The 24,268-nt window shown below is 54.0% G+C and overlaps 6 protein-coding genes across 6 annotated transcripts; 4 read left to right on the top strand and 2 right to left on the bottom strand.

The window, feature by feature from the left end:
- Position 1: 1 nt before the first annotated feature.
- Positions 2-2,078, bottom strand: MRS44_014569 (uncharacterized protein; the record flags this gene model as incomplete). Its single annotated transcript, XM_065618466.1, has 10 exons — positions 2-818; positions 865-965; positions 1,013-1,072; positions 1,137-1,298; positions 1,362-1,382; positions 1,438-1,563; positions 1,628-1,705; positions 1,759-1,856; positions 1,922-1,958; positions 2,016-2,078. 10 exons carry the CDS (start codon positions 2,076-2,078, stop codon positions 2-4), a joined length of 1,563 nt encoding a protein of 520 aa, XP_065474538.1.
- Positions 2,079-6,871: 4,793 nt separating this feature from the next.
- Positions 6,872-8,985, top strand: MRS44_014568 (uncharacterized protein; the record flags this gene model as incomplete). Its single annotated transcript, XM_065618465.1, has 3 exons — positions 6,872-6,899; positions 6,970-7,266; positions 7,322-8,985. 3 exons carry the CDS (start codon positions 6,872-6,874, stop codon positions 8,983-8,985), a joined length of 1,989 nt encoding a protein of 662 aa, XP_065474537.1.
- A 759-nt stretch (positions 8,986-9,744) lies between these two features.
- Positions 9,745-13,559, top strand: MRS44_014567 (uncharacterized protein; the record flags this gene model as incomplete). The annotated part of the gene is made up of 8 exons (XM_065618464.1): positions 9,745-9,826; positions 9,910-10,480; positions 10,540-10,766; positions 11,027-11,086; positions 11,168-11,300; positions 11,720-12,981; positions 13,031-13,428; positions 13,488-13,559. 8 exons carry the CDS (start codon positions 9,745-9,747, stop codon positions 13,557-13,559), a joined length of 2,805 nt encoding a protein of 934 aa, XP_065474536.1.
- Positions 13,560-14,262: 703 nt separating this feature from the next.
- On the top strand, positions 14,263-17,830 carry MRS44_014566 (uncharacterized protein; the record flags this gene model as incomplete). Its single annotated transcript, XM_065618463.1, has 3 exons — positions 14,263-15,757; positions 15,814-16,895; positions 16,967-17,830. 3 exons carry the CDS (start codon positions 14,263-14,265, stop codon positions 17,828-17,830), a joined length of 3,441 nt encoding a protein of 1,146 aa, XP_065474535.1.
- Positions 17,831-19,083: 1,253 nt separating this feature from the next.
- Positions 19,084-20,654, top strand: MRS44_014565 (uncharacterized protein; the record flags this gene model as incomplete). Its single annotated transcript, XM_046284726.2, has 4 exons — positions 19,084-19,387; positions 19,442-19,580; positions 19,630-19,836; positions 19,895-20,654. 4 exons carry the CDS (start codon positions 19,084-19,086, stop codon positions 20,652-20,654), a joined length of 1,410 nt encoding a protein of 469 aa, XP_046127308.1.
- A 361-nt stretch (positions 20,655-21,015) lies between these two features.
- On the bottom strand, positions 21,016-23,760 carry MRS44_014564 (uncharacterized protein; the record flags this gene model as incomplete). The annotated part of the gene is made up of 2 exons (XM_046271428.1): positions 21,016-21,920; positions 21,972-23,760. 2 exons carry the CDS (start codon positions 23,758-23,760, stop codon positions 21,016-21,018), a joined length of 2,694 nt encoding a protein of 897 aa, XP_046127309.1.
- Positions 23,761-24,268: the final 508 nt, after the last annotated feature.

Genomic DNA, 24,268 nt, shown 5'->3' with positions numbered 1-24,268 from the left:
CTCAATGGTCTAGATTCGGGGTGTTATGAGCCGTCCCCGAGGTCTTGGCCGCGGGCTTGGTCGCCCAACGTTGGAGGATCAACGCCTGGTTCGAGCTGCCCACAACTACACACCACTCACCTCCCGGACTCCACGCCGCCTGTCTGCCCACAAAGTTGGCTGATGAAGACTCGGTCTTATGTGCCTTGAGAGGCTCATGAGGATCTTCCTGGCTATACCTAGATGCCCAGGTTTCCAGAGTCTCAGCATTATACTCTCCAATCTCCTCAGTCGCAGTCGACCTAGCCCCATCACTTTGGCCGGCAACCGATGCCTCCTTGTCAACGGCTCCATGTCGAGATTTATTCCCTTCCGCCTTACGACGCGTCACAGGTCTCATCCAACTGGGATGGGGCAGGGGCTTGCTCTTGTCTCGAGCAGGATCTTTCAGTGCTTCCATGAACTCCCGGTATGCCATCAGCCGCTCCAGATCCCAGAAGAAGACATTGCCGCCAGCGTTGCAGAAGGCCAAGACTGGGTGCTGCCCGGGCACGAAATGTAGCTTGAAGCGCATGAAGAACTGCGGGCCACAATTGGGGGTATGGAATTGTAGCAGCATGGTATACTGGGATGGGCATTGTGGTGATATAGTAGGCACGAAGGCAGATCGTGTGAGTCGGCTGGCTTCGTCGTAATTAGTCGGAACGGTAGTCTGAGCTATAGGGGCTATGCTCTGAGGCGGAGGAGGGTTCTTGGACGAAAAGCCCTCAATCCTCCAGAGCGCAATGACGTTGTCGTGGCAGGCTCTGGACAAAATACAATCGCCATAAAATGCCACACTGTTCCTTGTTAGCTGTGAGACTGATAAATCAGTGTCAACCCTACCAATCGATGATGCCACTATGCACCGCTGATGTCGAGAAGTGAGGAAAATGGACGCGAATGGGGGTAGTAATAGGCTCAGTAGGAAGGTCGGGAAGCGTCCACTTCGCTGTGTTAGCTTGTTGACTCATGAGTTGGGCATATCAGTTACCATATTAATGATTTGGTCATGACCAGCGGACAGAATATAGCGACCGGTGTCATGAAATGCCTATTCGAAGAGAAAATAGGTGGTCAGCATTGCATAAAGGCGTCAGGGATTAACAAAAACCAACCAGACTCAAGAGATCCCAAGAGTGACCTTCGCCAGCGAGAATGACAAGACATGGGCGTTTGGTGTGGACTGGGTCGAGACTCCAGACACGTACACTTGTATCACCTGATGCTGAAGCGATGATAGATGGGTCGACGGGCGAGGTCACCAAGTCGTTGACGTCCTGTATGTTATAAGTCTATGCACGAGTTTATGCTTGAGCTGAGAGGGGGGCATATGGACATACACCTCCATGGCCAGTGAAGCACTAATGCCGGCAAAGTCAGTACGCGTCGTGTCACACATTGAATAGCCTGAAATACCCTGTAAAGCTTTCCGCTAAGAATGTCGTAGATCTTTACTTTCGCATCAACTCCGCCGATACAAAGATAGGGAGCCCCTGTGATGGGATCTTTGGTCCATGTGCAGCAGCACGCGGATGCCTCAACCTGAGTGGCTATTAGCTACGAGGGCCCTTCAAGAGTGAGCATAGACAGTCAAGTGAGAACTCACATCGTCGTCTCTTATCACCGACAACACCTCGCAAGGGGTGGTGTCGTTGGAGGTTTGGTTGAGTCTGCAGATGACGACCTAAAGGAAAATCAGGAGCTGATCTTGCAAGTAATAGCCCTTGCATAACTGACATGCTTTTTGCTGACCGCCGCAAACACAGGGCTCGCATCCAGGGGTTGGTAGGGACAAAACTTGACATCAAAGAACTCTGATTGCAGGAAAATAGTCACTGAGTTAGCAGCATGCGAGACTGGGCTGGCTTGCACCAGTGTTGGGGAAAAGGGGGAAACACACCTGCGACATTGTCATTTTCAAGATACTCGGTATCGTTCTGAAAGCATCTTGATTAGCCTATGGAATCGTAAATGACAGAGTATGCAAGACTCACCTCGAAGCCGAATGATGAGCGTAGCTTGGGGAGCTCAAAGGCGTTGTCGTCGGCGATGGCCATGTTGCCAAGCTAGATGAACGGCTACAGCCGTTACCGACTGGGTTCCTGGACAGAGATGGGGTTCCGCAAATATGCCATGTACTGGGGTAGACGGCCCTGCGTTGCGTGCTGCGCGGTTGATTGCTGGTGTGGTGGAGGCTGCTGCTGTCTGAGATGGAGGATTGAGATGAGAGGCTCAAGAGGTAAAGTTGATGGCTGGACGCCCCAGGGAGAAACTGGAGCGGCGTTGTCCGAAACAAACACGCAGGAAGATGTTCTCCGTCGAGATCCGATTCGTAAACGTCTGGGCCTGGCCAAGAAAAGAGTAAAGAATGGATGACGGTCCCCCTAGATCAAATCAAATCGAATCCCTGTGACAAAAACCGAGACGCGATGCGATGCGCGTGTGGTCGAGAATGAAGCCTGCCTGGGCCAGAGAAACAACGGCAAGTGGGGTCAAGGCAGAACCGCCTTTGCCTGTACTCGGGTTAGCGGGCAACGTTAGGTACCCCGTACCTGCCTGAGGGAATTGCCCGGCACTGCGAACTAAGGCAGCTTGCACGGGCTTGAGTCCTTGACCAGCCAGGAAAGGCAGCTTTAGCGGGCAGGTGCCACCGAAAAAGCAACGGCCAATCGCCCCTGCCGTTGAAATGCTGCAGCAAAGGACCGTGATTGGCCTCAATGAAGACAAAGAGAGACAAACCTGCCTGCCATTGTCCGTAAATATAACCTCGCAGCCTTGGGTTGTGATGGATGTCAAATTAGATCTGGGCTAATTATCACCTCCTCTGGATTCCAGCCTCTCCCCCTCCCTCGTCTCGATCTCATCGCTATCATACCGTAGGCCCAACGAGCTTATCACACCTAAGCGAGTGCGGTAAACAATCATTCCGCGCCATGAAGGCCCCGCCTACTCGACAGCCCGTATTGATACAGACTAGGTCCAGACGCAACGGCTCGAGCCAGCACTGAGCAGAGCCTGTCCAAGGCTTTTCGTAGACCTACCAACCAGGCTGTGGGCTACAATACTCGGGATTCTGAAGGGTTCCACAGGTTTTTGCACGGAAGCCCAGGACATCTGCAGAAGCAGTACCCATGAGCCTCGAGAACGCGGAGCAAGGAGACTAGGGTTGCCGGCATGCATCAATGTCACCTACATCATCACAGCATCGTACGGGCGCGTGCTCGATCTGATCTGGTCCGATCCGGATCTGGTATGATATCTGAGCCGTTAAGCACACCAATTCTGAACTTGTCAGCCCCGGATCTCAGTCAACAATGGAGCCCTGCGCCATCTTGTCTCGTCTCATTCTTTGACCTCATGAGTAACAGAGACGGGAGACTGAGAATACTGGATGTCTGAACCAATCCGGTGCCACAGCGCCGACGCGAGTCCTCGTTCTGTCGAACCCGAGCACTTCTAGCCTTGTCTTGTACGGCGAGACCAGGGCCAGCTTGGCGCGTCCGCTTGTCAAGGTCAACCGGAATGACCGCATTGCTCAACTCGAGGAACACGGATATCCCGTTTGGACGAATCTGAGCAGTCATGTCTGAATCCCCGAGGCGTTTCGGGGTGGACATTGTCCAAGTCTTCATCGTGCTAAGGAGGTTGCCGATACCCTAGCCGTCGATCATGCCAGGGCAGGACGAACAGGTCCGGCTCTAGTCGCGGGAAGCAGCCGATGGTGTTGGAGAGTGGGAATGCGTAGGCGTGCTCGCAATGTCTTCCTGACTGGTCAAGGGTCACTCCAGGGTCACTGTTGCATCCGCTACCGTAGATCCCGTACTGGCAACTTCAGGGTCACAACACATACGTTCGTCTGTCCTCTGTATTCCATGGACAAGGAACGAGACAATTATGCCTCCATCCGCTGGCCTATGTGGCTTGGAAATGGACGAAACTAGCTACCGGCTACCCACGAGTATCCGCAGTGCTACGGGTGAGGCGCCGTCGGCCGAGGCCATCCCGCGTTCTCATCACGGTTCGGATTTCAGTCCCGCAGAGAAGAAGGCGTTGGGACTGGGTGATGAGGTTGCATTGAGGCGTTGATGAGTTACGGAGGAGGCAACGTCCGCCGCAGCAAGGGTGTAAAGCAAGCAGCTAACAGCCTCGGAGAAAGACGGTCAAATTGGGCAAGTTGACCGTGGAGCAGGCATGTGTAGGTAGGTAGGTTGACGAGCACCCTGGCTGCTGCTTCTCTTGTTGCTCCTGCTGAGACGGACAAAAAGGTTTGTGTCTTGTACCACTCTGCCATGCCTCCATCCGGCTGAACATGCTCCATCCCTGGAGGTGCTTGCTTGCCCCAACAACACAACTGGATGCAGACACCAGTCTCTCGACTGCATGGATGGACTGGTTAGATGCGGTGTAAGATGCAGATGCGACTGGGCAGGCTGGATCTGTCGTAAAAGATACGGCGGGAGAGCCTTCACCGAAAGATGGGCCCCTTCGTCTTGTTTGCCCTTGGCTTGGGTCTCGCCTTTTCTTTGTCCATCTCGATGCAGAGTGGTAAAAGACGCATGCCCCATGCTGGGATGGGAAGGTCAAAGTACAGCAGCGTACATGATCCGAGGCACTGTTGCGTATTGCACATCATCGATCACAAGGCAATTGCATGGCAGGCTCTCGATTCTGGTGTAGATTTGGGGTTGTTGCGATCTCGACAATCTCAGTCGTCGTCTACCGTAACATCGGCGGTTTTAGGCCGCCCCTCCATCAAGCCATGATCGGCCTTGCCAATTCCGTCTTGTCTCGTCATTGTGCTCAACGTCATTGCTAATCCCCATCCATCCATCAATCCACCCATCCATCCCCCGCTTGTCAAGGCCAAAGCCAAAAAAGACGTCCAATTACTAGCGAGAAGTGGAAGCGAAAATGGGATTTGCCTGCTTGTCGATCCTCGCTTGCATGGGCTCTGCCTGGATCATGAGAGCCGTCGCAGAGCTGCTGCCAATGGTGAAGCAATGAAGCCGTGCTCTGGTGCCCTTGATCCTTTTTGCTAATAACAGGCTGTTGACCTTGCTCCTTCCTACTGGCAGCTGGCGTTTTATCTTGTCTCCGACTCCCCCCATCCGAATCCATTGATTGATTGCTTCTTTGCTTTTCCCAAACGACGACGCAACGCATCCTGATGGGACCTTGAACATCCCCGCCCTCCACTTACAAGCTATCCTTGACACCCTCGTTTCTGTCAAGCCACGAAGAAAGCAAATCCCCCTGCCCTGCAGCCTCTCGCCGTTCCCTAGAGGCTCCAGCAGCCCTTTGCCGAGCCCAGGCTACGACCAAGCGTGACGAGGGTCGAGGGTGCATCCGAGAAACGTCGGGGTTTCCTCATCATCGCTGCAAGCAACATCCTGTGCCTTTGTGGGTTGTACCTTGCACGTAACGCGCGCGAGCGCTTGCGTACATAGTACATGGCTGGAGGTGGAACCTGCTGGCATCCATCTATATGCTGCTGCCACTGCTTCGTATGCTGCGCTGCTGCTTGACATGACGATAGCCCTGTCGTTGAAGGCGTTTTCAGACGTTTTCTCGACACGGTCGTCTCTGGCGGGTAGCAAACAGAGGGATACGGCAGCAAGCCAGCATTAAAGAAACAGAACAAAACAAAACAAAACAAGCGAGCAGACTCGAGACGTCGAGGTCAAAGGCGTGCGACCTTGTCAACCGACCCTTCGCCCTGTCCAGCTGCACATTTCCGCGACCGCAATTTCCATCTGACTTCTCACTTGGCCGACCAGGCCCTGGTCGAGCCACGAACAAAGATCTCATTTTTCAGATTTTACTCCCTGTTGACAGACCTCATTTGGCTGCTCTCCTACTTGCTGCTGTCGTCTCTCGTCCCCCGGATGCTCGTCGCTCCGGCTCTGGTGTCTTCCTAGTTACCTGCCGACATATTTGGATTCCCACAGACCCTGGTCGTCATCAATTTCGCTGCTGGAGGTGTCCCCGCCATCAATCATCCTTCGCCTCCATCTCTTCCTGTCTTGCTCAATTATTGTTGTTCGCTGCGCTGCGCTGCCCGCACACGCGCAGACACATAAACCCACTCTCATCTCCCCATTCCCCTGCCCTTCCCTTCGCAGACGCCGCGAGAAAACAACACTTCTCGGACAAGCCACCACCGCCCTTTTTTCCTCCCCTTCCATCCAATTCCCGTCCCGTACTGTACCAAGACTTTTTCCACCCCAAGTCTGCTAGACTCGACGACTCGACGTCCCCTGAGCTGTCTCATCGTGGTAGCTTCGTCCGCCTCCAACCTCCCGTACCCGCAGCCCGCACCGCCACGGATCAGTAATCACCCTGACCGTCCCCCGACGCCGCCCACCCTTGCTTGACCCTCTGGCTTCTGGTCCCTTTTCCCGCGTCTTCCGGGGTCTCGGCCGTCATTGCCTGCCCCTGTCACTCAAATCCTCCCCCTGCCAGGCCCGTCACGTCCCTTGTGCCCAGAAGCCTCCGGGCTGGTCCTGGTCCTACTGCCGACTGGATCCACTCTTGGCAGTTGACGCCAAAAGAAACAGCCTTGGGTTAGCGGGTTATACATATCCATGGTTGGAGCTTCAACCCACTTACACCACATTTTCAAATCCTCCCTCGACTCTGGTTTTATTCGTTGCCGGCTGAGTCCCCCGCGTTGCGTTGCGCTGCAGCTTGCTTCCGCCCTTGATACCTTTTGAGAGAACGTCTCTGGAGGTCGAGCGGTATAAGCCAGCACCTGACACTCCTCCCTTTGATCTGTGTCGGTGAGGTACTACAAGGGCAGACCACTTAAACTGTTTCCGCACAGCTCGCAGCTGCTGCGCCATCACCCCCCATGGAGCAGACTTTCATGACAATACACAGTGAGTCGCGTCGGCCACTCCCAGGCCCCCCATGATACAGCTTCTCTAACACACATCCCCCAACCCCAAGACTTGGGTCCGGATGCAAATATCCTCTATGCGTCCGAGTCCGTCATCGACATCCTTGGCTACACTCCGCATGAGGTGCTCGGCAGGTCCAGCTTCGACTTCTTCCACCCCGACGAGGTACCTTTTGCCCGATCCGTGCATACTCGTGGCGTCTTGCTGGACAAGGCTGCCGTCCTGCACTATGCACGTATCCTCTCTCGCGATGGCCGTTGGGTAAGCTGCGAATGCTGTTTCACCATCGTCCACGATGTCCTCGTCGCATGTACCAGTATCTACCGCCGGGGTGAAAAGAGCGAGAGTATGTTTCTCGATGGATCAAGCTGCCATGCTCGGTCAATACTGTCATGTGGCAGAAACTAACCCGAGATACAGGGCGTGCTATAGAAGCACCGCAGATTCGACGCATCTTTTCTTGTTCCCCCGAGACCCGCGTTACCATATGTTGGAGCACCTGTCGCCTAAATTCAAGATGTCGCCGATGGAGCGCGAGCCTCGAGCGGCCCTTATCTTGAATCGATTCACCCGGACCCTGACTGTCATGTTCGCTACCGAAGCCATTGCCTCTATCCTTGGTGTGTCTGCCGACCAAGTCCAGCACAAGAGCTTCTATGAATGCATCCGAGAAAGCTCGCTGGACGACGCTTTCAAATGTCTTGAAAGTGCCAAAGCCAACGACTCGATTGCATATCTGCGCTTCTGGTCAAGAGACCCTCGAAGACCGGAAGACTTTGAGAACGAAGCTAGCGACGACGAATTGGACGACGGAGAAGACGTTGAGGAGGAAGAGGAGCAATTCGAGGAGGACTCTATCACACCACCTCGAAACCAAAGCACATCAGGACACGGGTCTTTAACACCAAAGAAACCGAACCATCTGCCTGAAAGTCGACGGTCCAGCGATTCGGAGGGAGGTGGCGTGAAGTTAGATAGAGCCATGGACCTTGACTCTAACCAGCAGCTAAGCCCTCAGATCAAGGTCGAGGCAGACATCGAGATGCAAGACAGTGGTTCCTTGAATGACGAGTCATCATTCGAATCACGAACTGCAAGCTCAGCAGCTATGGCTTCCATATCCCAGACTGACAGCTACCGAACACCTCCTACACCGCAATCCCCGAGACCAATGGAACGCTCTACTCCTAGCCCTCGAAGAGCGCGCAGCCAGCCAAGACAGCGGCTTGCCCCGTCTGTCGAATTGGAGGCGGTTGTTTCGTGCACTTCTGATGGGCTTGTCGTCATCCTGCGTCGAGCAAGGCCCCAGATCCCGAATCTACACCCTCCCTTAGTCCCCTCGCATTTCGACAACGGCCTCTTCGCCGCTCCGTGGGGCCAGCAACCCATCCAACCTCAGTGTCCACCAGAAGTGTTGTACAACTTTCGACCTCCACTGCTGCCGCAGCACATGCCACTCCGAGAGAACGTCAAAGCTGCGGGAGGTCCCCCGATCGACCAATTGATGCGGTCTATCCGAGATGTCGCTGTGTTCGCCTGGGCTCTCGTGGGAATAAATGGGAATCTGGCCTCATACAGTCACGGCCAACCAACGGGAGAGTCTCAGCCACCAGATGGTCTTCCCGTTTGGGATCCTGCTGCAGCGCAAACATCCTATCAAGGCCCTGAGAATCAAGCCGCTCAACGTTGGGCAAGAGAGCGCCAACAACAAGGGGCGCAATTCATGCGACGTGATTCATTATCTACAGGCTATCATGCGGATGGGCCTGGAAGTCGCAACACATCTGGCATGGGATATGAGAACTATTCCCTGAATGGCTATGGAAACCGTGGAAGCCAATGGTACTCGCAACCATCAGCCTTTCAGCAAAGCCAGGAAGCACTGGCACAGGATTACTGCTACAGAGAGCAGATGGATCCGAGAGCGACGGCCCCTTCGGATCACATGGGTACAACACTTCCGCCACTGAACGGGTGGAGTGACGTGCACCAAAGACTGGGGAGCTCTCAGATACCCTCGACACTGGCTGAGAACCCCCAGCACCACCGTTACAGGTGGTATTAATGCACGATTTTGGAAAGCGAGAGGTCAAAGGACAAGGAAGGTAATGTAATGAAGTATGACGAGCATAGAAGTTGGCGTCTTGATGCTGCTCCTCATCGTCCTCGGCAGAATTGGAAACCCTGGATTCAAGGGAGCTGCCCGGGACGGGTGCAGTGTTTGTTACAAGTGATGAACTCTTAGAATTTGTCCTAGATACCCATAATATTCGAGCGATAGCGGAAATGATAATTGTGTGTTTTAACTCTTTCGTTCCTGGGAATGGATCGTGATGTGAGGCGGAGTGGGTTTGCTGTCGATGTCCATCCTCCACCAATATAGCCCTACCAAGAAGACAGCCAATGAAACATCTAGCTAGCATTGGTCTCCATGCTGTAAGGCGCGGATTCTTTGGTTTTGATAAAGCACTGGACTGGAGTACAACGTCCTTAGCATTGGATTTCAAGGGATGATGGGAATGTACGTACCGTGTCCCGTTTGGGTTGGCGGGCGCATGTGATTGGTTGTGGCCAATTAGAAGCTTGGGCCACTCTTCGTCAAGGGGTTGTTTCTGTAGAGGCAACCGTGGAAGTTTCGCAGAGGGCGATACGTCAGCTCCACGCTCAGCAACTTTCAACCATCAAAGCCGCGACATCGTCGAGCGTCGACCGTAGCGAAAAGCCGATACGAGGAGAATCGCGAGACTTTGAAGACAGCCCTGCGACCGTCTTCAACCTACGAATCATCACCGAATCTCCACCACCCTCGCAGACATCTTGAACCATGTCCGCGTCCAGCGCTCGAGGGCACTATGCCAACCCACCCCTGGAGGATGAGGACGACGATCTGATTGACCCCGATGATGGTATGTGGCTACTATCTTTGCCTCAGCTGGATTTATGAAGCAGGGGATTCCTTGAGTGCTTGTGGAAGCTCACACCAGCATAGCCGATCTCAACGATTTCGATGACCCCCTTGCGACCAATTCATCCCGTCAGCCTCTGTCAGGCAACATCGGCTCCAGCTCATCATCGCAACCGTTGAACGAAGGCTACCTCACCTCCCGAATCCCCGGAGAAGACCGACGAGCCCCCCAGAACACAATTGACGAGTCAGTATGGGACACCCTGCGTCGCGACCTGCTTGCCGTATGGGCCAAGTTGAGGGAGGTTCTGTACCCGCGCTACCTCTTGGGCGGCACCATGTTCGATTCTGAGGGAGGCCTGCGGGGCGCGTACTCCAACATCCGTGGTGCCGGTATCTCGGGCACGAGAGAGGAGCTGACCGGACTGGCGAGCCGTATGGTGGATGCTGAGGCTCTGCTCCAGAGCAACATGACCCCTGGTCTACGCGACTGGGACCTCTGGGGCCCTCTCATCTTCTGTCTTCTCCTTAGTCTCCTCCTGAGCTTCACTGCTCGCGGCGATCAAAGGGATGCCGTGTTTAGCGGTGTCTTTGCCATGATCTGGCTGGGCGAAGCTGTTGTGACATTGCAGATCAAGCTGCTGGGAGGCAACATGTTCGTCTTGACCTAGGTTCCCTTTGCGTGTGTTGTGGATTCGCTAACATGTCATGCAGTTCCTTTGCCCAGAGCGTCTGCATCATTGGTTATACCCTGTTCCCTCTGGTCATCGCTGCGTTGATGTCTGCCCTGGGCCTCCACTGGATTGCCCGCATCCCCGTCTACATCATTCTGATTGCCTGGTCCCTTGCCGCCGGTGTTAGCATCCTGGGCGGAAGCGGTGTGGTGAAGAACCGAGTGGCCATTGCTGTCTACCCGCTGCTCGTATTTTACCTCGGCCTGGGTTGCTTGTGCTTCATCAGCTAAACCCCCACTCGTCTTTGAGAGGATGCTTGCTTCTGGTTTGCCGGGGCACGGAAAGGGGGGTTTCGAGCTCTCGAGGTTTAAAATCTGGCTCATGTACTTTTATTGTGATGAAAAGGGATTCTACTAGAACTGCGGTGTTGGACGCGGTCGAACAAGTGATGTCAGATGACAGACACCAAGGACTTTCTGTATCTCGTTGGGAATTTGTATCCATTGTTATCTCGTACCTACTTTTAGAATTTGAAGTGAAACATGCGCATGTTATTTTCCGAGACGCAACGCATCTTGGTGGACACGGTATGCAAAGGGGACAAGCTTTATCGTCTGTGAGAAGCTCAATGACTGCTCCACGGCGAGCTTGCCACTGACTTATACAAGCTTGCCATCTATCCCACACCGCCCTGTCTCCCGTCTTCCCCGGCGAGCTGCCTCCATGGATTCAAGGATCCAAGCATGCTAGAACCCCTGCCGCAGCAGAAGACGACGAACGGGCGGCTTGGAGATTGGCGATGTGAGCCATTCACAGCCACTGGCCGTGGGCTAAGGCAAGGGACCCGACGAGACGCCCTGGCCGAGGTGCTGGGGAACAATGGACGGTTGGTACATTAGCTCAAGGTACATGCTCCCTGTGTCGACCTCCCCTCCCCCGATTTCCAATTACGAGTACATCCATCTTTCTTAATGTCAACCTTTTTATCATACATAGAACCAAACGATCTATCACACTGTTGTTCGTTCCCGTTTCCTCTTTTGGGGGCTGAGATTGATTACCCCTCCTTCCGGCGCAGGCGCCAGCCCAGCCAGGCCAGGCCAGGCGTGGGCGGTGAAGGTCTAGTTTGGTTTTGGTTATTTTGACGTCGGCGACTCTACATTCTCTTGATTGGAGGAGAGCGCTCAAGTCCTCAACCGCCAGCCGACCTTCGTCCCTAGTCCAGCATTGACGAAGACCCAACTCACACAACCCGCGAAGCCTGATCTCGAAACCAACGCATCGCATCATTCCTTGACTCTAGCAGGAGCACGACCAAACCCCGTCTGTCGCTTCTTATTCGATCGTAGATCCAGTAACGAAACGAGCGTGAAACCATCTATCTCTGCCGTACCCGATCAGCTAGCAATCAATCTCGTTCGTGCCCTCGTCAGTCCCGCCGTCATCACGCCCGCCGAGCCGCGCAGCCAGCCCGCCATGGCCGACGACGCACCCGACGCCAGCCCCAAGAACGAGCCCCTCAACATCGAGACCAAGGAAGACGCCGAGACCCGCGCTGCTCGTCGGGAGCTTAAGCAGTCATCCATCTCCGACACAACACCGTCGGCCGCTGCAGAGGGCTCCGACACGGCCAATGCCTCTGATGCGCCAGACAGCGACCTGAAGGATCAGGTTGCGTCGCCCAAGAAGAAGCGCGCGCACGACCAGCTCGAGGGCGGCAAGGAGGCCGAGGACAATGATGCGAACAGCGTTGCATCGACCGATTCCGCCAAGGGCAGGGCCTCGCGACTAGAGCCCGAGAAGAAGCGTCCTCGCGATGAGGACTCCAACGACGCAGAGCCGGTATGCCGCCTCGAACGTCCCTTGAAGCGCGCCAGGCAGACCGCTGACTCTACACAGACCTCAACAGCTGCCTCGAGCCAAGAAGCGACCAAGGAGGACGAGGCCGGCAAGTCGCCAGCCAAGAATGCTCAACCACAAACCTCTGCCAGCGCCTTTGCCGCCTCTGGCTTTGGCAAGCTGTCCTCTGGATCATCGCCGTTCGCCAGCCTCGGCGGCTCTCAGGGTGGCAGCGTATTTGGCTCTGCTGCTGGCAAGCCCTCGCTTAGCTCATTTGCGTCCCCGGCTCCGTCCACGGATGCGCAGCCCCCCGCCGCACCGAAGTTGACCTTTGGCAGCACCGGCGGCGCATCGCCCTTTGCCGGTCTCTCTTCTGGTACTAATGGTTTTGGAAGCGCATTCGGCTCGAGCGCCTTTGGATCTGCCCTGGGAGGTGCTAAGCCCCTCTCGAGCTTCGCGGCCCCTGGAAAGGAACCTCTTAAGAGCGAGAAGCCTGCCAAGCCGTTTGGTGCTCCCGACAGCAGCGACGACGAAGATGAGGACGGTGATGAGGATGGCGACGAGAATGAGCCCCAAGAGGTTGAGCGCGCCCTGTCCCCAGAGAAGGATTCCGACGAGAAGAGGAAGCTCAAGCTTCAGAAGGGTGGGCACTTGTCGTTCATAACGTCAAACTTGATGCTGACAATAACTAGTTGAGGTGAACGATGGCGAGGACGGCGAGGCTACGATCATATCTGTGAGAGCCAAGATGTTCTATCACGACAAGGAAGCAGGCTGGAAGGAGCGTGGAGCAGGCATGTTGAAGATCAACGTACCCCAAGCCTGTGTCGAGTATGATGACAACGGTGCCGTCGTCCCGGGATCATTTGATGCTTCTGCGCTAGAAGTCGATGACCCAGAAAGCGCAAGCACTCACGGGCACAAGGTTGCTCGTCTTATTATGAGACAGGATCAGACTCACCGAGTCATTCTCAACACGGCGCTTGTTGCAGCCATGAAGTTCCAAGAGAAGGCTTCGCTGAAGTCCGTTGGAATTCTCTTTACTGCCTTTGAGGGTGAGCAGGCAAAGCCTGTGAGCATTACCATGCGGGTGAGTAGCAATGGCCTGGCCTCGTTTCTGTGCTGCGATACTGACAATCTACCGCTCAGATGACTGCTGCCAATGCTAAGGGCTTTATGAATGAGATCGGCGTCATCCAAAGGGAACTCCGGAGCAGCTAGAGGTTGCGACAGGATATATTCTCGGACACCACGCCGAGCCCATAATGATGCAACGTCCGGTCACCCAGCCCATGCGGGTTCGCGAACAAAGATTTGTATGGATGACGGCAAGGACAGGCAGGCTAGACGCCGATGCTGGAGCAATTGGCAGGGCAATCATCAGCCTGAAAGGATACAGGGCACCGCCCGGCTTGGAACAGACGTGCTGTGCAAGGGAACAAGGGATTTGCTTGCGCTACACTTCAGCTTGGTAACCGGAATCATGGATAGAATTGTGTAATCATAGCTGGGAGCATTGCTGGACCATATGGGAGCTATAGTACAACTCCCGGGCGTAGAAACAGACGAACGGGAGGGGAAACGCAGCCGTGTGCTGGTCATGCAGTCGTATTCACAATATAAATGCAGTTTGTATCTGACGAAGGTTGTAGACCGATCGAGTTCAGTCTAAGAAGAGGTCATTTACTACCCCTAGGTAGGCACCTCTGTTACTGCCAATATTCGTTGCAATTGGAGTTGAATGAACGAATCAGCCGCACGTGATTTGGCGTTGATTCCGCGAATGTCTGGGTCTGGATGACGTCGCCACTTTCACATCTCACGTTCTCCTTTTGGGACGACTCGAAATAAGGCACTATTGATTGGCAGAGCTTCCACATATCACTTCCTGAACACCAGTGATGATACCCCATTTTGTTACAACATGACAGACTCCCTTGAGCCTGGCATGGCTGACAGGCCTCCTCCTTCAGCGAGCAGAGGGAAACGAAAACGTGAGCCTGAACGGGAACCTGGCGATGAGAGCTCAGCTGCAAGTGAATCGAGCGGATCAGGATCTAAACGAAGCGCCAGAGGAAGTAAAGGAAAGCCGGGTCTCAAGAGGCAAGCCAGCAACGTCGTGGTGCCCTGTGTCATGGAATGGCCAGAAGCGTTCAAGCAACTAGAGCGGACACATCGCGCGCTCAACCTTGTGTATACCTTTTGCACCACGCGAAAACACCTCGCTACAACCTTTGATACGATAAAATCGGCCGTGGAAGCCCACACGAAACGAGACCTCGCAATTGAAGAGATTGCATCGATGGTAGCACTTCGCCCAGAGGGCATCTACTTCGCCTACGTTGACGAGATCATGCTGCAACTGGACATCAAAGGATCAGAAAGGAATGATGTTTTCAGAAACGGAAGGTCATCGAGATCACAGGCTCCAGCTCACGATGCATCGGTTGGTGGCTATTCCGGCATGGAGAGCCTTGACAAGCAACACGATCGGGAACTTGAACCTACAGGGCGGGAGGTGCTGTTTCTCGAGTTTCTCGATGGCGATCTGAAGCGTCAGGTCCCCAGTAAGACGGGGGAACCGACGAACCCGAACCGAAGGTTGAGAGCAGAGCAGCTGAGGATGCCTGTCTTCAGCCAGAAGCAGATGACAAACCTCATTGAGAGGCGGAACCAAAAGTTTGCGAATGCAATTAATGTCTTTCTGAACAAGTGTGTCGAAGACAAACTGGACCCGCAAGAGACCCTTATAGAACGAACAAAGAGCCACATCCCGATGCCATCGACAAACGAAGACTTTGCCGCAGAGAAGGCAGCAGACTCCATACCGGAGAGTATTCCAAAAGAACGGAAGTCAATACCTGAGATCGTTCAAGATCTCAAAGACTGCCCGTGGTACACGGGACAGATCGTCCCAGATGGACATCGAGTATTTGAGCAACAGGAACCTGTCTATGGCGACCTCAACTTTCTACTGAGCCAGGATCTGGTGAATGCTCTGTACAACGCTAAAGGGATCACTCAGTTCTATGCACATCAATCAGAAGCTCTCAACAGTCTTCATGATGGCCAGCATGTCGTGGTGTCAACTTCAACAAGCTCTGGAAAGAGTCTAATCTACCAACTTCCAGTGCTCTACGCCCTTGAGCAAGATTACAACTCCAGAGCCATGTACATTTTCCCGACGAAAGCTTTGGCACAGGACCAGAAGCGGAGCTTGAAGGAGATGATGGGTTACATGCCTGGCCTCGAAGAGACCATGGTCGAGACATTTGACGGAGATACTCCTATGACCGATCGAAACATGATTCGAGAGCAAGCGAGGATCATCTTTACCAACCCGGACATGCTTCACATCACCATCCTACCTCAGGAGGAGCGCTGGAGGTCATTCCTGAAGAATCTTAAGTACGTTGTTGGTAAGTGCCTAGGACAAGTGCTTATGTGGTGAGGCAGCACTAATATCAGCTTACAGTGGACGAGTTGCACTACTACAACGGCCAAATGGGATCACACATGTCATTTATCATGCGAAGGCTAAGGCGAATTTGTGCTGCCGTGGGAAACCGACGCGTTAAGTTTATCTCTTGCTCAGCCACGGTAGCCAACCCAGAGCAGCATTTCAAGACGATATTCGGCATTGACAACGTCCGCCTGATAGATTTCGATGGGTCCCCATCTGGACGGAAAGAGTTTCTCTGCTGGAACACGCCTTACAAGGACCCTGGTGACCCTGCTTCTGGACGCGGCAGTGCCAAGTTCGAGTGTGCGCGTCTCTTCTGCGCCCTCATGTTGAGGGGAGTAAGGATCATTGCATTCTGCAGGGTCAGAGCCCAATGTGAGGTGTTGGTTAGCGCCATCAAGCAAGAATTGGAGGCCTTGGGGCGCCTAGAATGCATCAACCTCGTGATGGGATACCGCGGCGGTTATACGGCACAGGACAGACGCAGAATTGAGACTGAAATGTTTCAGGGTCAGCTCCTGGGAATTGTCGCGACTACGGCGCTGGAACTGGGCATCGACATTGGCTCGTTGGACTGTGTCATGACCTGGGGTTTCCCGTATACTATTGCCAATCTGCGTCAACAGAGCGGCAGGGCTGGACGCCGCAACAAGGATTCGCTGTCAATCCTGGTTGGCGACGGGTTTGCTACCGACCAACACTATATGCAGAACCCGGACGAGCTATTTACCAAGCCCAACTGCGAGCTGCAGGTTGACCTGGAGAACATGCTGGTGCGTGAAGGCCACATACAATGTGCGGCTTACGAGATGCCCATACGCCCAAATGAAGACAGAAAGTACTTCGGCAAAGACTTGCCGAAGATCTGCGACGAGCGCTTGCTGAGGGATGAGATGGGGTTCTACCACTGCCACGATCGGTTTCGACCAATCCCTGCAAAATACGTTGCTATTCGAGACACGGAAGATGAGCACTTTGCTATTATCGACATTACAAACAGCCGGAACGTCGTGTTGGAAGAGCTGGAGGCCTCCAGGGCGACGTTTACCATCTACGACGGTGCCATCTTTCTTCACCAGGGTAACCCGTACCTTGTACGAGATTTCTCCCTGACAAGAGGATGGCCAAGGTGGAAAGGGTCAAGGTAGACTGGACAACTATGCAGCGCGACTATACTGATATTGACCCTACTGAGACGGAAGCCATCAGGACTATCCCGGGGTCACGCTCACATGCCTACTATGGTACTATCAAGATTCAGCAGAACGTATTTGGTTTCTTCAAGGTTGACCGGAAGGGACGGATACTTGACGCAGTGCAAGTGGACAACCCGCCAGTAATTCGTTTCAGCAAAGGGATGTGGCTTGACGTCCCTAAGAAGGCCATTGATATCCTTCAGACACGACGGCTTCATGTGGCAGCGGGGATTCATGCAGCAGAGCATGCCATCATGAGTCTACTACCGACATTCGTCGTCAGCATGCCCGGCGATGTACGAACCGAGTGTAAGATTGCGGTAAAGGAGTTTGCAAAAAAAGAAACTCAGAGAAAGCGGCCAGCGCGGTTGACATTCTACGACGCCAAAGGAGGCGCAGGAGGGTCAGGTATCAGCACCAAAGCTTTCGATCACATCGACCAGCTGCTGCGGGATGCCCTGCAGCGAGTTGAAGGTTGCCAGTGTGAGCGAGGCTGTGTGGAATGTGTAGCATCAGAGTTGTGTAAGGAAGCTAACGAGGTGATGAGCAAGGCGGGAAGCCAGGTGGTCCTCAAGACTCTGCTAAACATGGAAGTGGACGTGGACGAGCTACCGATGGGCCCAGAGCTGAACACGCCGGTGGGGATCGAGACGGTGGTGGTCGCAGAGGCTGTGCCATACCGGACCAAAGATGCAGTGTTTGGGAACAAGCCGGCAGTGCAGGAGGGCCAAGGCGAGTCTGGGGACGTTTCTGGGGACGCTGCCAAGCCAGGAGGTTCTGGAACTCCAGATGGCGACGGGGGGTTCGAGAGGTGGCTTGGGGGTTCAATGTAATCATATGGACTTTTGGGGGGCACCAGGGCGAAGCTAGCGTAGGACGGACGGAACACGGCACGTTGGTACGAGTGAGACGAGTTACCCCTGTCAAGGTTGAGGAACAAGCTTTTTTGAGTTCCGGTGCTAGACATCAAATGATGGCGGGCTAGTTGGCGAGATATGATTTGGTCTAGACCTTGGGATTAGTGTAGAAACAAGATTGAGGTTTGGAGATTGCAGCAGGAGAGCGGCGCGGAGAGAAGAGAGCGATGGATGAAGCGATCAACACAAGTTGCTAAACATGCAATGATGTCGTCGTCGAGCGGTAGTTGATGTACATGTTCCTTGTCGGAGTGAGATTGTGACGTAGCGCTGGCGATCTCGCGCATGCCCAAAAGCCAAGGCTGTGCCAAGCAATCTTAACCCAGGACCCGAAAAACAACGGCTGGGCCCGCTGTGGCTGGTCATAGACGCCCGCAGATTTGCCCTGGCGCCTGTTGCTGGAAAGATGGAATAAGGAGCCGAGACGAGACCGCTGGAGATGCCGAGCTCTGTGTTGAGTTGGGCCTCATGTGCTGTGGGGAGAAGGAAAAAGGATTCAGAGCCCTACAGCAGGACGTCGTCTGGCGGTCCATGCAGCTAGACTTGGCAGGGACGGGACAACAATTCGTTGACCGCACCCACAACCTCGAATCATCCCAACGTCCTCCCATTGGCATCGGATCTATTGGACCAAGCCATCATTGAACTTGCAGGGGCCAGACCCTTTGACCCGCCAAGACCCAGACACTGCGCCCAGAAAGGGGATCAAGGGCCAGCGCAGGATGGGGGGCCCAGGGTGAAACAACATTCAGCTCGGCAACGAATGGTCACTCAACGCAACGAAAAAAGACCAAAGTGCATTCATGCCACATGGTGGTGCCGTCTTGGCAACCAGAGCTAAAGATGGGGGATCCAAGAGTCAGACTATCCTTGCTTGCACCTTCCTCGGGTCAAGCGGCCTCCTCCCTCCTGCCTGCCCTGCCAGTTATATCATGGACGAGGGCTGCACACTAAAGCACGCTTTCGTTCCAGCCATGGTGGTTGTCCTCTCTTAAGCTTAACAAACAAGAATTCGACCGCCACAACTCAAACACGGGCGCTACGCATCCCGGAGCGGTCTGGTCTACACCTACTTTCGTCGTGTCTCGAAACGACTGGCCCCAGAACCAGGCCCGGCTCCCTCCCATCCCCTCCCCCCGGAGATTGGCCCGTACATATACCAAGTCGTCATGCCTCAACAATCCCCGCCCCCCTCGCCCTCGCGGGAGGCATATTACCCCCTTACCAACCTGCGAGACACTGGGAGTGAGGACCGCACTCTTCCTGCGCCTACCACCTACGACGAGTTCAAGAAGAGCAAGAAGATGGACCACTACACCAGGACCACGCGATGGATCAAGCCTGCTGGCGAGAGTGGCCGCAAGGGCTTCCATCCTATACACTTTACCAAGATCTCGTTCAAGTCGGCGAGTCGAGCTAGTTTGCTCTGCAATTTGCTCTGGCCTGTTGTCCCTGCTGCCATTGCTGTTCGCTGTAAGTCGAATTTGGTGATGATGTTGGACTCCATTGTTAACATGTCTCGACCAGATGCTCTTCCCGACCACCATACACTCATCTTTATTCTCGCCTACATCGCCATGGTCCCTTGTGCCAACATGATTGGTTTCGCCGGCCAAGAACTCGCTCGAAAGCTGCCTCATGTCTTTGGCGTCCTCACTGAGATCACGTATGGCTCCATCATCATTTTCCCCACTATCAATTCTAATTGCTTCCAGTATCGGTTCCATTGTCGAAATTGTTCTTTTCATGGTTCTTCTGAACAAGAATATGTACTTCGTTATCAAGGCCGCCATCCTGGGTTCCATCCTTGCCACTATGCTTTTCTGCTTGGGCGCCTGCTTCTTTGTGGGTGGACTGCTGGAGGAGGAACAGACATTCAACGAGGCGATTAGCGAAGCCGGAAGCGGTTTACTCTTCACTGCGTACGTTTCACTGGAACCATGTTGTATCCTGAATCACCAGCAACTAACACGTCACCAGCGGTGTCGTTCTCGCACTGCCAACCGTTTTCGAGCATGGTCGATTTGCCGGCAACAACGACACGGATGCAGAAGTTGAGCACCAGACGCTGCAGATCTCTCGCGTCATCTCAATCCTTCTCATCATTGCCTACATCGTCTACGTCTTTTTCCAGACGCGAACTCACCACGGTATCTACGACGCCATTTTCGAGCACGACGAGCACCGTGACAAGGACAAGCACAAGGATGTTGACAAGGCCAAGCTCACCCTGACCGAGTGTATCCTTGCGTTGGCAGTCTCTGTTGCTCTTGTGTCACTCATGGCCGTCATCCTGGTCTTGCAGATCCACCATGTTATTGAGAGGGGAGATGTGTCTGATGCCTTCATGGGTCTTATCCTGGTGCCTTTTGTCGAGAAGTTTGCTGAGCATCTCACCGCTGTCGACGAGGCATGGGACAATCAGATGAACTTTGCCCTCTCCCACGTTCTCGGTGCCACTCTGCAGACCGCCCTCTTCAATGCACCCCTGGCCGTCATCGTCAGCTGGGGTCTCGGCAAGGAGCTTGATCTCAACTTTGATGTCTTCAACTTGGTCATGCTTATTCTTGGTATCCTCACTGTTGGTCGATTCCTTCAGGACCAGAAGAGCAACTACCTGGAGGGATTCCTGCTCATGATTCTCTACGTGGCCATTGCCGCTGGTGCGTGGTACTACCCTGACCCCGTCGAGCACGGAGCTTCCGGCGGAAGTGAGGGTGCAAGCGAGGGTGGTCACTAATCAACAACAAACGGAACCCCTCACCATAAACCAGACGAAACATTGAATTACGATATGATGACTAGGAATTACTTGGTGTTTGCTGTCATCTTTGGACAAGCGCGTGAGCAACTACGGTAGTAGGACATTGGGTTCTGGTAGCGGGAGCATTGGAATACTGGTGACACTTTTTTGATTCTGGGGAGTTTTGCTCAAAATATTCTAGATTGCGGTTTGGTTACCTGCAATACCTATACGAGAAAAGAAACCTTAACAAACACCGGTTTATCACTTCAGTTATCCCGTTTCATCCCGCCACGCAATATCTCTTAATGAATTGTCCCTCTTCTCGTCATGAAGCCATTGAACCTCGACTGTCTGTTTAGAAAAAGACAAAATCATCTTCCTTCCAGCCCATTCCTGAGAGTATCTCTTTGACACTCTTCTCCATCGGACCAGGTCCGCATACAAGTACCAGCTCATCGCCCTCTCTATTGTTGGCGAGCTGGCCTATGTCTCTCTCGCACAATGCCTTGTTCACGCGACCAGTCACTCCCGTCCACGACGGTGATGGATTGGTGAGAGCATGTATGATGCGACACCTCTCAGGGTTGGCTGAAGCTATCTCATCGAGCTCTGTCTTGCAGAGAATGTCTTCCTCGGCGCGGTTACCGTCAAAGACGAGACAGGGTGTCGGATCAGTGGGATCGCGCATCACGGCACGGAGGACCTGACGAATCGGTGTGATGCCAGATCCGCCGCAGACCATGACGAAGCGGCGGACACGGCGTTCTTTGCCGCCGATGGAGCAGAGTCCACCGCCGAGATACTCAAACTTACCGACGGGTCCCTTAAACTCGACAAAGTGCCCGAGAGGAAGAGCGTCGAGAGCCTGCGTCATGACGCCGCCCTTGCGTTGGGGCGTGTCGTAGTAGATCTTGATGAGCACATCGAGCCGCCCCTTCTCCGAGCCGTCTGAGTAGGGTGTGTAGGCACGGATGATAGCATCGCGGGTCGCCGGGTCACGGAGGCGCACCATCAGATGCTGACCAGTAGGGAGACCAATCTCCTGATTGTCATGGTTAAGCTTGAAGGTGAAGATCTTTGTGTCAGACGAGATGGTCGTCTTGCGCTCCAGAATGGCTTTACTCCACGTCTTGGATTGGAGGAAGACGGGGCGGCTCAGATCCTCTTCTGCCGAGTCGTCGCCGCTGAGGGCGGCACGGGAGGCTTCGTCAAGGGTGCCGATGTGGTAGGCTGGCATCATGGCCTTGGCGTTTTCACTGTCTGAGAGTACTGTTAGTAAGTGAAGCTGTATGAACGATTCAAGCAACTTACGAATGGTCATGAATTCTTCAGTCACGTCTTGGCCAGCAGCACCAAAGATGGAGGCCGCACCACCGGGATGGCCTTCTAAGAAAGGCGTCCCGTCAAACACCTCGCCATTAACGACGAACCAAGGATCAACCTCGCCATCATGTTGCTTGAGCTCAGCGGCCGTGATTTTGCGGTCAACCTTGGGGTCGGTCAAGCAGATCTCCTTTTCAGGCTCCTGCTCCACGGCATCTTCTGCCTCACCAGAGACCTTTTCGCCCCAGAAGCCATTGGCGAGGTTCCCGCCGGCCTTTTTGACGCGGTCCATCCAGCCTCCTGGCATCAAGGCCGGTTGTGTAGGGTGCTCGAACCGGAGTGAGTGGGCTTCCTTGTGGATGACGACGCGGAACCAGGGGTTGTTCATCATACCGAGGACGCTCCAGTACATGTCACGAGGCTGGACCATCATAGATTCATCCATTGCCCGGATCATGATATCGTCTGCCTCACGGAGCTCGTCGATGGGAATGTCAAGTTCCCAGAAGCACCAGCAGAAACACGTCTCACGCCACCACATATCGACTCGTCCGCCATACAGAGTATCTCCCTCCGGCGCGAATCGGTAATCGTCTTCGGGATATCGAACAGTGGCTAGCCGCCATGACTTGCCCTTATCAAGGGTAACTTCTGCCCTAGTGACACGCTTTCCACCACCGGCATAGGCGTATCCTCGGACTTTGTAACTTGCTGGGGCGTCCAGGAACGGGACAGTCTCATCATGGGCGGGATAACATATGGCGCTGTTCGTGTTGAGGTCGTAGATGGCATAATTTTCATCCTTCCACACATCGGGCAAGTCGGCACTGGCCTCAGGGGTGATCATTGTTGGTAGGACTCGGTTGTCGAAGATGTGGTACCAGTTGTCGCTGGGCTCCGATGTGACAATGATCCTCTTGAGCCACTTCACACTTCGCCCACCGATCTGACCGGGAATGATGATTCGAACAGGCTTTCCGTGATCAGGGTGAAGCTTCTCTCCGTTCATCTTGTGAGCGACCATAACGCCGCGGTTGGGATCCATGCACCAGTTGAGCTTGATGGAAGTTCCATAGTATCCGTTAGGCAACTTGTCTGCTCCTTCGAAACAGACATATCTTGCTCCTCGCTTCGGCCTCGCAGCAGTAAGCAAGTCACTGATAGGGACACCCGTCCAAAGAGCCGTCGATAGACCAGCAGCGCCCCAGGAGAAGCCTTTTGTTTTCCGAACCATGTTTTGCTCCTTGCGGCGGTTTCCGGCACAGACCAGGGTGACGGGATAAGTGGCTTGCTCGTAGTCGTTGAGAAGATCCCGTACTGTCATCTTGATAGGATTATCGACGAGGCCCTCGACTTGAAACTCCCAGTCGAGCATATCGGCGTCCTCACACTTTGGGACGGCTCCATGGTTGCGGACATAGTGAAGATCCTCGTTGGTGAGGAAACCCTGATCGTATAGTTCGCTTAGGGGTGCTTCGACGTTGAAGGGATGAACTCCTGTGAGGCGGATAAGACGGGGGTCACGCTTGACATGGTTGTCGGGAGTCTTGAGATCCTCTGGTAGGACCTCTTTTGATCGGAACTTGGAAGGTAGGGCGTAGGGCTTGATGGACTCTATCGATGGCAACCCGATTGGGGGGATTTGTTGCAAGTCGTGAAAGCTACTTATTCGAGATGGCTTCGCTGTATCTGGGGGTGTAGGCGGAAGGCTACCGATAACTGAAAATTCAGAGCTTTCCGGGATGCTCTGAAGAGCTGTTGTTGGAGGAGTCTCCATGTTGAAGAGATGATACAAGTGATGATTATAGACAACAGATACGAATTCAGGAGGTTTGAGAGAACAACTACAAGTTCATAGTAAGAAACGGATGGCGCTCAATAATAACCACTATGACTGTAGATGGAGCGTCCATTTGCCCGTTACCCGGACCCGGAAACCCCCCTGTTGGGGGTCGTCGGATCGGACCAGACTTTGCCCATGGTGTCGTGTTGCTGGTGTCTCGAGCGAGGAGATGCAAATCACGAATGGGTGGGTGCATAGTCTCCCAGGAGGATCCGCGGAGGTTGTGGTATCGCCGTTATCAGGAGATGCTGGTGGTGGACGAATCATGGAGGCTGATGAGGCGAATCTGGCCGGAGATGTCAAAACCGCTGAGGGTCCGCCGTCGCAACTCGGCCTGATAAGAGATAAAGATGGGAAATGGAGTGATTGGGGTCCATTTTCGGAACCCATGCCCTTTAAATTAATTGCGTTTGTCTGGAGAGGCCAATGGATCTGAAGATGA

Source organism: Fusarium solani, assembly GCF_023522795.1.
Source record: "Fusarium solani strain SB1 chromosome Unknown bctg00000010, whole genome shotgun sequence".
In the NCBI taxonomy this organism is placed as follows: domain Eukaryota; kingdom Fungi; phylum Ascomycota; class Sordariomycetes; order Hypocreales; family Nectriaceae; genus Fusarium; species Fusarium solani.
This window is presented reverse-complemented; position numbering and strand designations above follow the sequence as displayed.